We start from the raw sequence: 15,699 nt of genomic DNA, 5'->3' as shown, positions 1-15,699 counted from the left end.
ATGCGGTTCGACATTTGGTAATAACCACAGCAGATCTTCTCGCATGAAACTGAGGCAAACTTTGAGGGGACAGTTATGTTATTTGAAGCTAGATGCAGCAACTCGTGGTAATAAAAACTATCTTGCCATTAATTTACAATTTTATAATGAAACAAGTAATAAGTCTGAAATAAAAACCCTAGATATAGTTGACACTGAAGGAAATCATAACTCTTTGTATGTAAAAAATCAAATTAAAGAAACCTTAAAAAAATTTGATATTGAAGAAAAACAAATACTTAGTATTTGTGTAGATAATGCAGCAAACATGACATCTGCTGTAAATAAACTTGGAATTCGTGAAAGCATCACTCAAGGTGAAGGTAATGAAGAACCTGAGGATATTGATGAGAACAGTGCAAACATTTTGCAACAGTGGGTCAATGATCCTTCTGAAATATTACCACAGTGGGTTAATGAAGACACAAACATTCAATTAATGAGGTGTGGGATTCATACTCTTCAACTGGCCATTTGGGATGGATTAAAAAATGAACGAGTAACAAAAATTCTAGGAAGAATTAGGCAAGTTGTAGTAAAATTACGAACACCAACAATCCGTAGTATTTTATTGAAAATGTATGGAAAAACACAATCTTTAGATACAGTAACAAGATGGGGTTCAACATATGCAATGCTTGATCGTCTTCTGTTTTTCAAAGGCTATTGCGAACAAGTTGTAGCTGCTGCAGGAACAAAAGATTTAGAACTTAGCAAAGATGAATGGAATGAAGTAAAAAATATCAGAGATGTTTTGGAGAAACCTAATATCACTATAGTTGCCCTTCAAGCTGCTGATCTTACTCCAGGTATGTTTATGAAGGAGTGGTGTAAACTTGAAAAATGTTTGGAAGAAAATGGAGAATATGTTGCGCTAGGAATTTTATCTTCTATGAGAAAGCGGAAAGAAAAGCTTTTACACAACACACATTTTCTTGCTGGAGTGTATGTTGATGCTAGATACAGAATCTTATTGAATAAATCAGAAAAAATCAAAGCCAGAGAAGGTTTGGCTGATATTCAATTGCGATTAAAAAGAAAAAAAGTATTTGATTCAGCAAAAGAGTCAACATCTGTTAATGTGTCCCAGCCAACATGTGATTTAAATTTTATCTCTGAAGATGATGATGATGATGATGATTTTGATAGAAGAGAAAACACACGCAAAATTTCTATGAAATCACACATTGAAAATGATTGTGAAATACAAAGGCATTTTGAAGAGGACTGTAAAGCTATTGAGGATGTTGGAAGAATAAAGGTGAATGTCTTCGAAGCCATTGCACATTATCCAGATCGAATCAGACAGTCAAGCAGAATAGCTGCAAGTATGCCAACATCACAAGCCAGCGTTGAAAGATTATTTTCAGCTTTGAAATTAATACTAAGTGATAACAGACAATCGATAAAAGAAGATTTGCTTTCCGCTATTTTGTTTATTAGAATGAATGATAGAATTATTGACTTAACTTGATTATCTTGTGTCTGTATGGTGTATCATTTTTATTTTTAGAACCTGTACTTTCTTAATTTTTTGTATATTTCATCAATTTAACTATACGTTACGGAAGTGGTACTAAAAATCAATCAATTGATTGATTAAAAAAATATTTGAAAAAATTTGTGTTAATTGATTCTAAAACACACTCCCGCCTCGGAGCACGGAGCGGAGCAAACTTTTTTTATGCTGGAGCGGAGCTGGAGCGGAGCAATTCAAAAAAGTGCTTGCTCCAAAGCCCTGTTTTACACTGCTTATTGGATGTCACCATGTTTCTAGCAAAACAAAATTTACATTTTCGAGGCCACAGTAAAGATGACTTTTCTAACAACAAAGGCAATTTCTTAGAGTTAGTTGAATTAATTTCACACTACGACCCTGTCTTAAAAGAACATTTAGTGAGGGTCCAACATAGCAAGGCAGGAAACACGATTTCATATCTTTCCCCTAAAATTCAGAATGAATTTATTTCTATATTGGGAGATACTGTGAAACAGAAAATTATTGATGATGTAAAGCAAGCAAAGTATTACAGGATAATGTTTGATTCAACACCTGATATATCTCACCAAGACCAATTAAGTGAGATTATTAGATATGTTCATATAAAAAACAAAAATGTAGAGGTAAGAGAATCATTTTTAGGATTTTTTCCTCTTGCCAGAAAGAAGGCTATTGATATCACACAAAGAATTGTAAATATTATTGATGAAGAGGGTTTGGACATAAACCTATGTCAAAGCCAAGGTTATGACAATGCTTCGGTAATGTCAGGTGTTCATTCTGGGGTACAAGCCAGGATCCATCAAATAAATCAGAAAATTTTATTTGTACCTTGTTCTAATCATTCACTTAACTTGAGCGGGGTTCACGCATTTGGAAGCAATCCAACTTGTGTAACGTTTTTTGGAACAATTGTAAGCATTTACAACTTCTTTTCTTCATCAACTCATAGATGGGATATATTGTCAGAAATAGTCAGGATCACTGCAAAAAGGCTAACAGGAACCAGGTGGAGTGAGTAATATCATGCGGTGAAACCTATAATGAATCATTTCAGCAAGTTGGTACAGGCTTTAGAAAAATTATGTGATCCATCAGAAAATGTAGATACAAGAGGTTCAGCTCAAATTTTAATGAAAAATATTCAAGATTTCAAATTTCTTGCTTATCTTCATTTCTGGAGCAGTACTCTTGAGGAAGTCAATCATACTCAAAAATACTTGCAAACAGAAGGAATTGGTTTAGATAAAACCATTGAAAAATTAGATACCTTAAAACTTTTTCTGCATGAGAGTCGCGATGAATTTGTTGAAAATGCATTGATATTTTCTTCAAAAATTTGTGAAGAAATGGGAATAGCTACAGAAAAATTGGGTCGAAAAAGTCAAAGAAAGCTTATGCCTGGAGAAGAAAGTAAAGATGAAGCTTTAACGTTAAAACAGGAATTGAGACGATCAATGTTTCAGTCACTTGATAATTTTTATCAAGATCTTAGAAAAAAGATAGAATCAATGCAAAATGTATATGTAAAATTTGCAGCCATTCAATCATCACATCTTATTGGAATGGAGATAGAAGAACTTTCAAAGCTGATACCAAATCTGACAGAAACGTTTGATGAACTAGAAGAAAATGAAATGATACCCGAAATTAAACGATTAAGACATCATCTTCAAGCAGGAAAAATTGAGAAAGATGATGTTAAAAAATGGTCTGCACTGAAAATGTTAACCTTTATAATAGAAATTGATTTACACGAGTCAGTTCCAAACTTATATTTAGCTTTAAAGATTTTTTTGACAGTGTGTGTTTCAATTTCTTCTTGCAAAAGAACCTTTTCAAAATTGAAGCTGATTAAAAGTTATCTTCGTTCGACAATGAGTCAAGCATGACTTAATGGCTTAGCAATCCTATCAATTGAAAACACAGTGGCGAGAAATATTAACTTTGATGAAAAAATACAAATATTTTCTGATGCAAAATCTCATAAAAAACAGTTTTAATATATTTTTTGATTAGCTGAATCAAAATTTTGTGGCATATGTGTACTGACATGTGTAAATGTTTTGTATCTATGTATATTGCATTTTTGTAAAACATAAAATATAAAAATATTTTTCATTTATTTTCTGCATCATCAGCCAATTAAAAAATGAAAAAAAAGAATAAGTGCCTTATCCTTTTCTGGACATCGGCAACCATCAATTTCCACAAAATATGGATTGTGGTTAGTTTTTGTAGTTAGTAGTTAGTTTACCATTTCTTTTTGCCATTGCATCAAATAAGCGACCATATGATGGTCTTTGGGATGAACAGCATGGTATGCTTTCGAACTGGATGACACTGACTTCAACGACCAAGCAGATAATCATTACATCCACCATATAATATCTATGTATATGTAATACATATTATTTATTTATGAAAGGCATCACAAATATTTCCGCCCCGGGCCTCAAAGGCCCTAGGAACGCCAAAGGCTTGGACAACAGCAAGCGATATGACGAGTGTGGCATGTTTTAGGAATAAGATAAAGTAGATATGTTGAATTGAACTGAACAATTATGGTTAATTAGTTGTTTCTGGTGTTTTAATTAATGTTATAATATTAATTTGATGTTAACATTTGATTTATGACATTATATAAAAGTTTCTTTTATTGATTTTGAGTTTGTATTTAAAAAGAAGTTTGAAATTAACTCGTCTCGTAGTTTGAATTATTGATTTCGTGAAAAAACCCTGACATCTGGTGCAGTCGACAGGATATTAAACAGAACTTTGCGTGATCATTATGATTATGATATAATAATCTCAGATAAAAGTCTGTGAGAGTCATTAAATGTTTTTATGAAATAAAACATAATTTTAAATTTATAAAAATATTTAGTATAAATTGTAGGTTGGTTATTGTCAGGGCTAAGGTTAGTTATCTCAACATTAAATTTGTCATGTGATTTGCTAGCCTCATGTTATTATAGCTCTGATTATAAATTAAAAACCCAAACTTTAAGCCAAATCTGCTGGTTTTAAAAATTGTAAAAATTATATTATTTAATTGTATTTTGGAAACGTAAAAAATCCTTACATAGTATAATCTTCCCGCTTCTGAATATAATATTTTTTCATAACTTTGGCCTCGTGCAGGTTGTTGTCTATATTCCATGATATGAAATCGACTTTTTTCAACAGTTTTTTTTCGTGATACTTTAGCTTTCGAACCATTTCTTAAACGCTAACAAAAGCTTACCAAAAAATTATTTATCAGTTGCCACTAAACGTTTTTAAAACTTTGCAAAATATAAACACACACACACACACACACACACGCTTGTAAAGATGCGTTAAGTGGCTAAAGCATTAACATCAAATGCAAAAATCTATTTTTTTATATGGAAAGCCGTAAATAATATTTTAAATTGCTTTTTATACCTTTATGACATCCGAAAAAAAGATTGATTCCTTATTAAACAAATAATGTGAAATTATTAATTATACTTTAGTTATAAAATTTAATTATAATCATATATCATAAAATTTTCATGTCTAAAATATTTTGCAATCATTGAATTTTAAACTGGAATTTTGATCTATCTTGTCTCCCTCATTGCACGCACTACTGAAAACAATCAATCAATCAATCAATCAATCAATCAATCAATCAATCAATCAATCAATCAATCAATCAATCAATCAATCAATCAATCAATCAACCAATTAGTTTATAAAGCGCTAGTTCCGCGATGTTCAAAAGCGCTCCTCAATGAATTTTGAAAACAGATGGGTCTTAAGATCTGCTCTGAACTTCGCAAGTGATGGAGAAGTAGTCAGAAAAGTAGGTAGAAAGTTTCAGAGAAAAGGACCAGAAAAAGCAAAAGCAGATTTAGCAAAAGAGTGTTTAACACGAGTTAAGAAAAAGCGATCTATTGATCTAAAATCAAATCAATGCAACTTTTTATGAAAATTATATAATTTAATGCTTGCATTAAATTAATAATGAGTTTTATAAAAAGTTTAAAATTAATGATTAGGGGGATGTTTATAAAACACAACAATCTCAAATTAGCTCAGCTACCAGATAAAAATACTAAATTTGACTAGATATTATGCAAATGCAGAAAATGAAAAAAATAAATTTTTTTAGATTCATAAATCTGCCTGTCAAGTACGACAAGTTTAATTTAACTCAGTTTTACGTCTACCAAAAGTAAGATGCTAAATATGCATAAAAATTTTGAAATGCATAAAATCAATTAATTTAAAAATAATCAAAATGAATTAAATCTTTAAAAAATAAATAAGTTTTTATTAATAAACTATAAAAATGTAAAAATAGTAAAATTTGATAAGTTCGGCAAATAAATTTTCATGGAAACTAGAGAATGAAATCAGAATCATCTAAAGCGTACTAAAACTGTGCTCGGGTGCGTTTTTGATCTATCAGCAAGCGAAAATGATATTGTGAAAGAGCAGTTTAAAAAACAGAAATCACGTTTAGACAAAATTGAAGAGAAACTGCAAAAAATAAAAAAAAACAGATGAAAAAATATCAAGAAAACGATTGAAGCCAACAAAGAGACATGGACAACAGTTGTCAGAAAGAGTGTGGACAAAGAGTTGAAAGTTGTGCAAGAAAAAGTCAAAAGTGTCGAAGAGAAAGTGGAACTAAATGCAGAAGAAGGAAAACGAAAAGAACGCAAAAGAAATAACATCGTCATCCATAAATTGGCAGAAAACAACGCGTCAGAAGCAAAAGAGAAAAATACGGCTGACAGAAAATCTGTTATGTTTCTTTTTAATGAAGTGTTAAAGGTTCGTGCAAGAATACGGATATAAAAAGTGTGTTTAGACTTGGAAAAATCAAAGAAGGAGAAAATGGAAGACCTTTTTTGATAGAATTTCTTGATGGAACACTGAAAAACAGAGTTTCAGAAAATTTGTCAAAACTCCGAAATGCGGATGAAAATTTTAGAAGGATATCGATGACGCACGATATGACAAAAACAGAAAGAGACCAATGCCGAGAGCTAGTGAAGGAGTCAAAAATTAGACAAAGCAAAGAAACATCGGGGGAATTTATTTTCAAGGTGAAAGGTCTACCAGGAGACATGAGAATTGTAAAGCTGAAGAATTATTAAATACAACGGGTAGCAACGCAGAGAAAGCAACAATAAAAAAGAAAAAAAACAAACCTGAAATTTTAAAATGTTTCTGTGTAAATACAAGAAGTATTGTAAATATTGATAAAAGAACAGAACTGGAGTTATATATAGAGAATGAACAACCCGATATCATAGGTATAACTGAATCATGGGCGAAAGAATCGATTCAAGATAGTGAGATAGAATTGAACGGATACGTAATGTTTAGAAAAGAAGGGAAACACAGTAGAGATGAAAGACAGGGCGGCGGAGTGTTATTGTACATAAACGAAAAACTGACTGCAATGGAAAGAAAAGACCTGAAAAACGACAAATTTAAAGAAATTGTTTGGTGTGATATAAAGAACGATACTGAAACACTGCGTGTTGGAGTATGCTACAGAGTACCAGATTCAACAAAAGAGAATGACAGCGGATTACGTGAACTGATCAGAAATGCCACAAAAACTGTTTCTGGACTGCATAGACGAAAACTTCCTTACTCAGCATGGGGAGAAAATATATTAGATTTAATAATATCAACAGAAGAGAACATAATAGAAGAAGTTAGGGTAGGAGAAGAATTTGGAACGAGCGATCATAGGATACTTAGATTCAACATAGTGTTAGAGCAGAAAAAAGAAGACGAGGCTTATTCAAAGCGCTACAATTATTTCAAAGCAAACTACAACAAGGTCAGAAATAAAATCATAGAGATGAACTTGGCAGAGCAATTGAAAGATTTGGGAGTGCAAAATAAATGGAAAACCTTTGTGTCCTGTATGAATAAAGTTGTTGAAGAAACTATACCGACTATCGGGAGAAGCAACAAAAAACTACCGTGAATAAATAAAAATGTACAGAAAACAAGAAGATCAAAATTTAAAGCATGGAAGAAGATGCAGGAGTTAAGACAGAGATATCTCAGAAATGCTAAAGATATCTCAAAAAGTGAGTTAGAAGCAGCAAGGGATAAATACATCAGAAAGAGAAATCTAGCAAAGGCAACAAACAGGAAAGCAATAAAGGAATATGAAGAAAAGCTAAGTGAGAACATAAGTACAGACAGTAAAAGCTTTTTCAGTTACATGAGAAAAAAACAAAAAAGGAAAGATAAAGTGGGGCCTCTGAAGACTGATCATGGCAACATTGTAACGGAAGAAAAAAAAATGGCTGAGATGCTCAATAACTACTTTGGATCGGTGCTGACAAAAGAAAATACAAATAACATAAAGGAGCCAAAAAAATTGCTTGGGGGAAGCCAAGAAAGGATGCTTACAAGTGTTTACATAACAGAAGAGATGGTTGTCGAAATACTAGGCAGTCTCAAAGAGAATAAAACTCCAGGAATAGATGAGCTGCACCCAAAATTTTTAAAGGAAATAAGACATGAAGTAGGAGCCACACTGTGCGAAATATTTAATGACTCTTTAAGATAAGGAGATATACCAAGGGATTGGAGGGACGCTATCGTCACGCCATTGTTCAAAAAAAGACGTAGAAGCGAAACTAGTAACTACAGACCAGTTGGTTTAACTTGCATTATATGTAAAATATTAGAAAAAATTATCAAGAAGAATATAGTCGAGCACTTAAATTCTAACTGCATAATCAATGACAGCCAACATGGTTTTATGAAAGGACGATCCTGTCTATCTAACCTATTGGATTTTTTTGAAGATGTTTATGCTAACCTAGACCAGAATAACTCGGTAGACGTAATATATTTAGATTTTGCAAAAGCATTCGATAAGGTGCCACATAAAAGGTTATCCAAAAAGTTACAGACATGTGGGGTAGAAGGAAATCTGCTATAATGGATAAAAAATTGGTTGAAAGATAGAAGACAACAGGTGCGGATAAAAGGAATAAACTCGAGATGGATAGACGTAACAAGTGGCGTGCCTCAGGGATCGGTATTGGGACCGCTATTATTTGTGATATACATTAACGACATTGACGAAGGAATAGTCTCAAAGATTTCAAAGTTTGCAGATGATACCAAATTATGTGGGAAAGTCAGCAACGATGAAGATGCAGAAATATTGCAAAAAGACCTAGCACGACTGTACCAATGGTCCAAGGACTGGCAAATGCTTTTCAACGTTGACAAATGTGCAGTCATGCACTTAGGGAGGAAGAACGCTAGATATGAATATAAAATTGGTGAAAGAGAACTACGATCGACAGAGGAAGAAAAGGATCTAGGAATCATTGTTCATCAAAGCACAAAACCGTCAAGACAATGTACAGCTGCAGCGGCCAGAGCCAATACGATCTTGGGGTTTATAAGAAGAACAATGGTCAGCAGAGAGAAGCATATTATACTGAAACTGTATAAAACCCTGGTCAGACCTCATCTGGAGTACTGTGTTCAAGCATGAAGCCCATATCTGCAAAAAGATAAGGAAGTTTTGGAAAAAGTACAGTGTAGAGCCACAAGAATGATTAGACGAATCGGAAAAATGGAATACGATGAGAGATTGAAAAAATGCGACTTGACATCATTGGAAAAAAGAATATGTAGAGGAGATCTAATCTAAACATATAAATTGATCACGAATAGGGAAACAACTCCATACTCGAGATTTTTCAGGCTAGTAAACAGTGATAAACTACGAGGACACAGATTTAAGATTTTCAAAAACTCGGATGGAAAAATAAAGAGCAGATTCTTCAGCAGTAGAGTGGTCAACGCCTGGAACGAGCTAAGAGATAATGCAGTCTCTGCAAATTCACTCAACAGCTTCAAAGCCAAACTCGGACAGATAGGATATTAGGAGATCTAATTAGTAGTGGTTCTTACACAGACCATAGTCTTCTGAACCACTTTAAATCCCGTTAATAATAATAATAATAATAATAATATCAGTATGGGTAAAGTTTCGTTGCGTTGGTATCGTCACTTTTAATTGCCAGCCTACAATGGAAATTGATCGAAATGTTGCGGACACCTACATCGCTGAAAACTATTTTCATCGGAAATTTGAAAAATCAGATGGAAAGTCTGTTTTCGTAAGTCAATTGGTGTGTGGGGACGTAGGATGTGTAGTTTGGGACTCGGCTATCGTGATGTTCCACTTTATCGAAAAAAATAAATCATTTTTTTCTGGGAAAAAGGTTATTGATTTAGGATCAGGAACAGGACTGATCGGAATCCAAGCAGCAGCTTGTGGGTTAATAACATTGTTTTTGTGTTTTATATTAATTAGCTTTACTTATCCTGCTATTTATTTTTATGTTGTTACATGTTTTAAGAATTACAAATTAAGAAAAGTAATTTTTTATTTTTTAAATTGGATTATTTATGTTATATTATTATTAAAATAAATTCAAACTTGTAAGTAAAGCCCAGGTCAGTAAATGTCACGCCGTCAGCCATCATAATGCTTTCCTAAATATTACAACATATTGAATATAATTTAAGGCTTAAATTTTAACATTAATCTAACGTTTTTCTAAGCTAATGTTTTTTGAAATATTATAACATATATTACTCGTTATTATATAAGTCATTATAAATAAGTTAATGCTTAAACAATTATAAATTATAAAATTATTTAATCAAAATTTTACTATGTTAACATATTTAAATACGAAATAAACGTTTTTAAACATATATATTATGAATTTAATTATTGTTCAATAATTCAATACAAGTAAAAGACTTTAGTGCTTTTTCCTCTAAACCTTGGCAGGCATTATGATGTGTTACGTGTTACGTGTTCCCACTGTATCCAATTTGTTCTACTTTTATTGTCAGAATACTTGATTCCACATGTTGAACAAGGAGTCTGGTTTTCAGTGGTTGACAGTGCATTTCTTCTATTTTTATTTTTGTTAACTTTCTTAGGATCTGTTATAGTGAAATCCTTCAATAAACTTATTTTTTTGGCTGTGTCCTTCGGTGTAGGTGTTAATTTCTTTTTATTTGTATTATTAGCTTCCAGATGAGCTTTTTCTTGAGTGTCAGTAGCTATGAGACTTCTTCTTTTTTTCTACCTTTGTTGTTGTTTGTTTTTCTATTTCCTGCTTTTGGATATTCCTTAAACTGCTCCGACTTTAAAATGTGACAGGTGCTAGCTGTTCAGTATAGATAGACGTTGAACTAAATTTACTATGAATAGGATCCAGATGATCTGAAACGGATGGACAAGGCCCACTAAGAGCAGGATCCAGATAATCAAACAGATGGACAAGATCCAAATGATCAGATGTACAAGGTCCACTAAGAACAGGATCTGGACGATCTGAAACAGCACTCTGAAAAGATATTACAGTCAAAAGGATAAATTCCAGTTGACTAATCTAGAAAATATGTTTGACGGAGTTACAGATTTACAGTGTGCATACCCCACAAACGTTTGCAACTTCATAAATGCCAGCTGGTTCACCAGGATTTCTCACTAACCATGAGTTTATAGCATCATTGTAAAATTTAAAGAATGGATAGTACACAGAAACATCCAATGGACACTACATGCATCAGGGCTTCTAATACTATGAGAGGGATGCCGCTTCATGAACAACCTAAATCAGTTTTCCATGTTGTTGGAAATCTAATTCCACTAATTTTGGCCATCTCGTATGCAATTTTTCTACACTCTTTTGTTGAAATTCCATACATCATTTTTGAACTTGCCAGACTTTTTTCCTCTTCTGTTATAAATATTTTCCGAGTTGCATAGTTTGATTTGAATCTAGGATGATTTCTATAGGATGCACAGCTGATGCTTTTGTGACATAGCGGGCCAATGTTTGGAATGACAAATCATAAACATGAGCTACCTTTCGTAAAGAACCACCATCCATTACTTCGCCTACAGCATGACACATGATTTTTTCAGAAAACATGCCATTGTTGGATTTTCTTTTCCTATTTCTCATTTTGTCTGCAAATCAATTATTATAATAATTATATAATCATTTAAGAATTATTTTATTAATTAAGAAATCATGTTTAACACCAGTTTTGTTATTGTCTCAAGGTACCCCATACTGTGCCCTATCATTGTTGTCTCACTGTACCCCACACAGTCGTTTACATAATTATTCGACGTAGTGCCAAAACCAATTGGAATAAAAGTTTGGCTTCTATATGAACTAATTCCTTATTGAAACGTCAAACTTTCATATGGGGGTGATCACAGTATCATTACAAATAATTGAACTATTTTATTCCAAACCAAATATTAACATGTCTAGAAATCTGTCAAAAAATCAAAAATCAGAATTAAAAGACGCAACTCACGATTTTCGTCGCAGAAAATTATGTTGTAAACTACCGGTTCTACTAAAGTACAGATTAGGTTAACAGATTAGGTTAAAAAATTATGTACGACTTAACAATTATTTGATTTGTCTCTCAACCTGGAATAAATTTGTTCCAATTTTTGTTTTATTAACGTTCTAATCGTATGAAGCCGCCAGGTGGCGCAAGAATCAGTAACGTTGACTCACATGCAAGTCATAATGATTGGCTGAACCATGAGGCCATAATACTGTTTAGCACAATTTAAATCATTTTGGCATAAAAATTTTGGCATTAAATTAAGTGTTTAGGGGTATTATCACTTCTTCTGAAGAGCGATTCATTTTTTTATTCTATGAATAAATAGAAAAATGTTAAAAAATTGTTTTTCCATTTAGCGCTGATGCAGTCATAACTGATTTGGAAGAATTTATTTCATTAATGGAACTTAATATCAAAAATAACCTCCATATAATTTCTGGTACGATTGAGGCAAGATGTCTAAGATGGGGTAGTGATGTTTCAGACTTGTCTAGCCCAGATATTTTGTTGGTATCCGATTGCTTATATTATGACGAGGTAAATTGTTTTGTTATAATATTTTTAATTGAAAAACTTAAAAAAAAACAAAATTTAGAGTGTACTGCCACTTGCTAAAACGATAAATGATTTGTCAAATGAAAACACGATTGTTTATTTATCTTACGAAATCAGGGAATCTGAAGCCAAAAAAAAAATTGTAAAGGACTTTTTTAATGTTGGTAATTTTTTGCACAAATGTTTTTTTTACGTATTTATATATATATATAAATACGTATTCTTCATCTTTGTTATTGTCATTTCTTTGTTTTTCATTGTTATTAAAGTTAGTATTAAGGCGTCGAGTTGGTCATTGCATTTGTATCTTGGAAACAATTTTAAACAATTTTTATATCTTGTTGTTAAGCATAATAATTTTGAATTTAATGATTGAACGGTTCCGGAGATATGACGTGAAACGTGCACACAATTTCAAAAGAAATCACGGTAAAAAAACCGATGGTATTCATCTATATCACAATCCTTCAATAACTGGTTACCGATGATATACACTAGTTCTGAAACTGCATTGTTTGAAACTGATCTCAAAACTGTAGCGACCTTGTAGGGTCGAGGTTCCGAGGATCGATGTTACACTTCAGGGTGTGGGGCATTCAAGATTTTGTTACGGAGTGTTACAAGGGCTGGAGCGTTTTAGAGTTGTCACGCAACAAATTTATTTCTCAAGTTCATCGTTAATAAGTTTAATGTGTCATTATGAATAAAGTTTACTAATACAATAGTTAATTTTTCTGTTTATCTTTAAAGTTTTTCAAAATTTAAATTTAGGTTATAAATTAGGATACAATAGCCATGAGTTTTAACATTTTATTCAATTAAATTAACGCAGCATTTCATTGACTGGGTAATTGAAATTTATTTTGAAAAGTAACTAGAAAGTGTAAAATCGCATTCAGCGCTGTATGCGTTTATGTGCTAGTCCGTGTTTGTGTGGGTGAGTGATTATTTCTGTTGAAATTATCGACGTATATCATTTCAGATTATCTCCAAGACGTTCACAGTGCAAGATGTTCCGAAGCATTTGTTAGATGAGGAATTTTGTTGCGACGACATAAAGATGTTGAAAATGACCAAGATCAAATTTTCCTGATCTGTTTAAAGACTGTCGCCATAAACGTCAAAAATTTGTGTTTTTTTTTGTCGTTGAATTAGTTCGTAGTTTTCAATAATAAAGAAAAACAGAATAAAATAAATTTATTAATTAGCATTTAGTGTTATTTGGTTGTTGAAAAATGGTGGCTGTCTTCCAACACTGCACAGCTATTATTTAGCTTTATTTCAATGTTTTTATGATTTTTATCTTTATATCGCATCGCCGGTCCAGATAGAAATACAAATGAGCAGTGGGATGATAACCTGATGGCTGAGGTCGCCTGGTGCTGTTTCGCAGTTTGTGCAGTGACCGTGGGTTCTAACTCGACAAAAAGGTGCTTGTCTATCCAGAGGCGTAGTTAGGGGGCGGGGGTACATATGTCCCCGGGCGCCAAGTACAGGGGGCGCCAAAATGAGGCTGACAAAATTTTCACAAGAGTAAAAATCTTATCACAAGCTTCAACATGAGGTGTCAACACGTTTTTCTCGGCTAAAAGACCTGAATAATAAATTTGGGTTTTTGCTGGACGTTAAGACTATTCTATCTGCCACAGATGAGGATGTTATTCGTTTAAATTGTACAAATTTTTACGACACGGACATCAACGGCTACGAACTTTTCATCGAAATTGTGATTGCAGAATGCTGCTCAGTAACCGAACTGAAGCTCTACCAGAATGTCTTTTGGATCTTCTCGGTTTCATTGTGTTTTGTGGAAATTACGTATTTCCGAATCTGCGAACTTCGCTACAAATTTTATTGACAATAGCAGTTTTAATTGCAAGCTGTGAGTGATTGATCACTCAGCAAATTGAAACTTATTTTTTCGTATCTGCGTGCATCAATGGGACAAGATCGTCTCAGTGATCTTGCTCTTCTCAGTGTTGAAAGAGAAACATTGGAAATAACAGATTTGAATAACATAATTAATTAGTTTGCGACAATGAAATCTAGAAAAATAAATCTTGTAAACTATGTAAATTATCTTTGACAGTGACTGAATGTATATTTATGTTTTATCTTTAAATACAATGTTCCATTAAGATTTGAATTGTTTTTGTAAGCAGAAATTTTTACAATGTTAGAAATTAAAAATGTGATTAAACATGGAGAGGGGGTGCCGCAATTTTATAGTTTGTCCCCGGGCGCAAAATACCCTGGCTACGCCTCTGTGTCTATCGCATGCTTCGTGTATGATGCGTCGTTTAGCACGTTCGTATACGCTGTTGTTGATTCCTCTAAACCTAGGAAGAGTGTAGTAGGCCTTCAACCTTTCAGGATTTATTCCAATTTGTATGTTTTGAAAATTGTTATACAATTATTGTCTCGGTTTGGCGACGGAAATTTATGGTTGGACTTGAAGATTTTTGTAGGTCCGTTTACGTAAGGCATCGCTAAAACTCACTTTGTCTACTTCAACTCTTATCGCCTCAATAAATTCTAGTAAGATTAATAATTTCACTTAAAAAGCGCCAATGCAAGCGACCCAGACACTCTCGAAATTAAGAAATTAATTATAAACCACGGCAAGTTATTTAAAATAGTTCGATAGTTAAAAACAATATTACAAAATTAAAATTATAGTTAAAGTAAAATAATAGTAGTTAATTAAAAGCAACCTATAAAATTATTGTTTAATTGAAAGCGGAATTAAAATAATAAGTTTTTAGAATAGAATTGAATCCACAGAAGGAGCTAGAACGAGACAACAATGAGTATCTTCAAAGCATCAATAACAGGGATATCACTGTTACCAATCCTGATTGATGTCAGGTCATGCAACTTGTTAATTGAATGAAATGAACCCAGTGGGATGACCTGTTTTGTTTGAATTGAATTGAAGTTAAGAAGAAACCATCTCTCCACGGCAGCAATGCACGTATAATGATGGTATTCACATTTGATGAATAGTCCTTACTGTCCAGTGAGATTAAGAGTTGTGTATCATTCTATCTTTAGACCATCTACTTCCATCATAGATGGTTTAACACTTCAGCCGGTTTATTCGTCTAACAAATCGTCAAATATGCTGACGTTACGAATCGAATGAATGTGTTAACATCCCATCTCCAAACACC

The 15,699-nt window shown here is 32.8% G+C and overlaps 3 protein-coding genes across 3 annotated transcripts in view; 2 read left to right on the top strand and 1 right to left on the bottom strand.

Annotated features, from left to right (window-relative positions):
• The window catches only part of HELRODRAFT_73105 (hypothetical protein), a gene marked incomplete at both ends in the record, with an annotated part of 15,643 nt that extends 10,881 nt beyond the window's left edge, over positions 1–4,762 (bottom strand). Inside the window, one exon of the mRNA XM_009013743.1 lies at positions 4,626–4,762. Coding sequence (XP_009011991.1) covers positions 4,626–4,762 — 137 coding nt within the window. The remainder of the gene's footprint in view (positions 1–4,625) is intronic.
• A 538-nt stretch (positions 4,763–5,300) lies between these two features.
• On the top strand, positions 5,301–6,587 carry HELRODRAFT_168046 (hypothetical protein; the record flags this gene model as incomplete). Its single annotated transcript, XM_009013742.1, has 3 exons — positions 5,301–5,372; positions 6,092–6,349; positions 6,510–6,587. 3 exons carry the CDS (start codon positions 5,301–5,303, stop codon positions 6,585–6,587), a joined length of 408 nt encoding a protein of 135 aa, XP_009011990.1.
• A 3,016-nt stretch (positions 6,588–9,603) lies between these two features.
• Positions 9,604–14,560, top strand: HELRODRAFT_109498 (hypothetical protein; the record flags this gene model as incomplete). Its single annotated transcript, XM_009013741.1, has 4 exons — positions 9,604–9,854; positions 12,328–12,508; positions 12,567–12,686; positions 13,509–14,560. The coding sequence occupies 4 exons, from the start codon at positions 9,604–9,606 to the stop codon at positions 13,617–13,619; spliced, it is 663 nt and encodes a 220-aa protein (XP_009011989.1). The 3' UTR covers positions 13,620–14,560.
• Positions 14,561–15,699: the final 1,139 nt, after the last annotated feature.

This window comes from Helobdella robusta (assembly GCF_000326865.2).
Source record: "Helobdella robusta unplaced genomic scaffold HELROscaffold_12, whole genome shotgun sequence".
NCBI classification, from domain to species: Eukaryota; Metazoa; Annelida; class Clitellata; order Rhynchobdellida; family Glossiphoniidae; genus Helobdella; species Helobdella robusta.
This window is presented reverse-complemented; position numbering and strand designations above follow the sequence as displayed.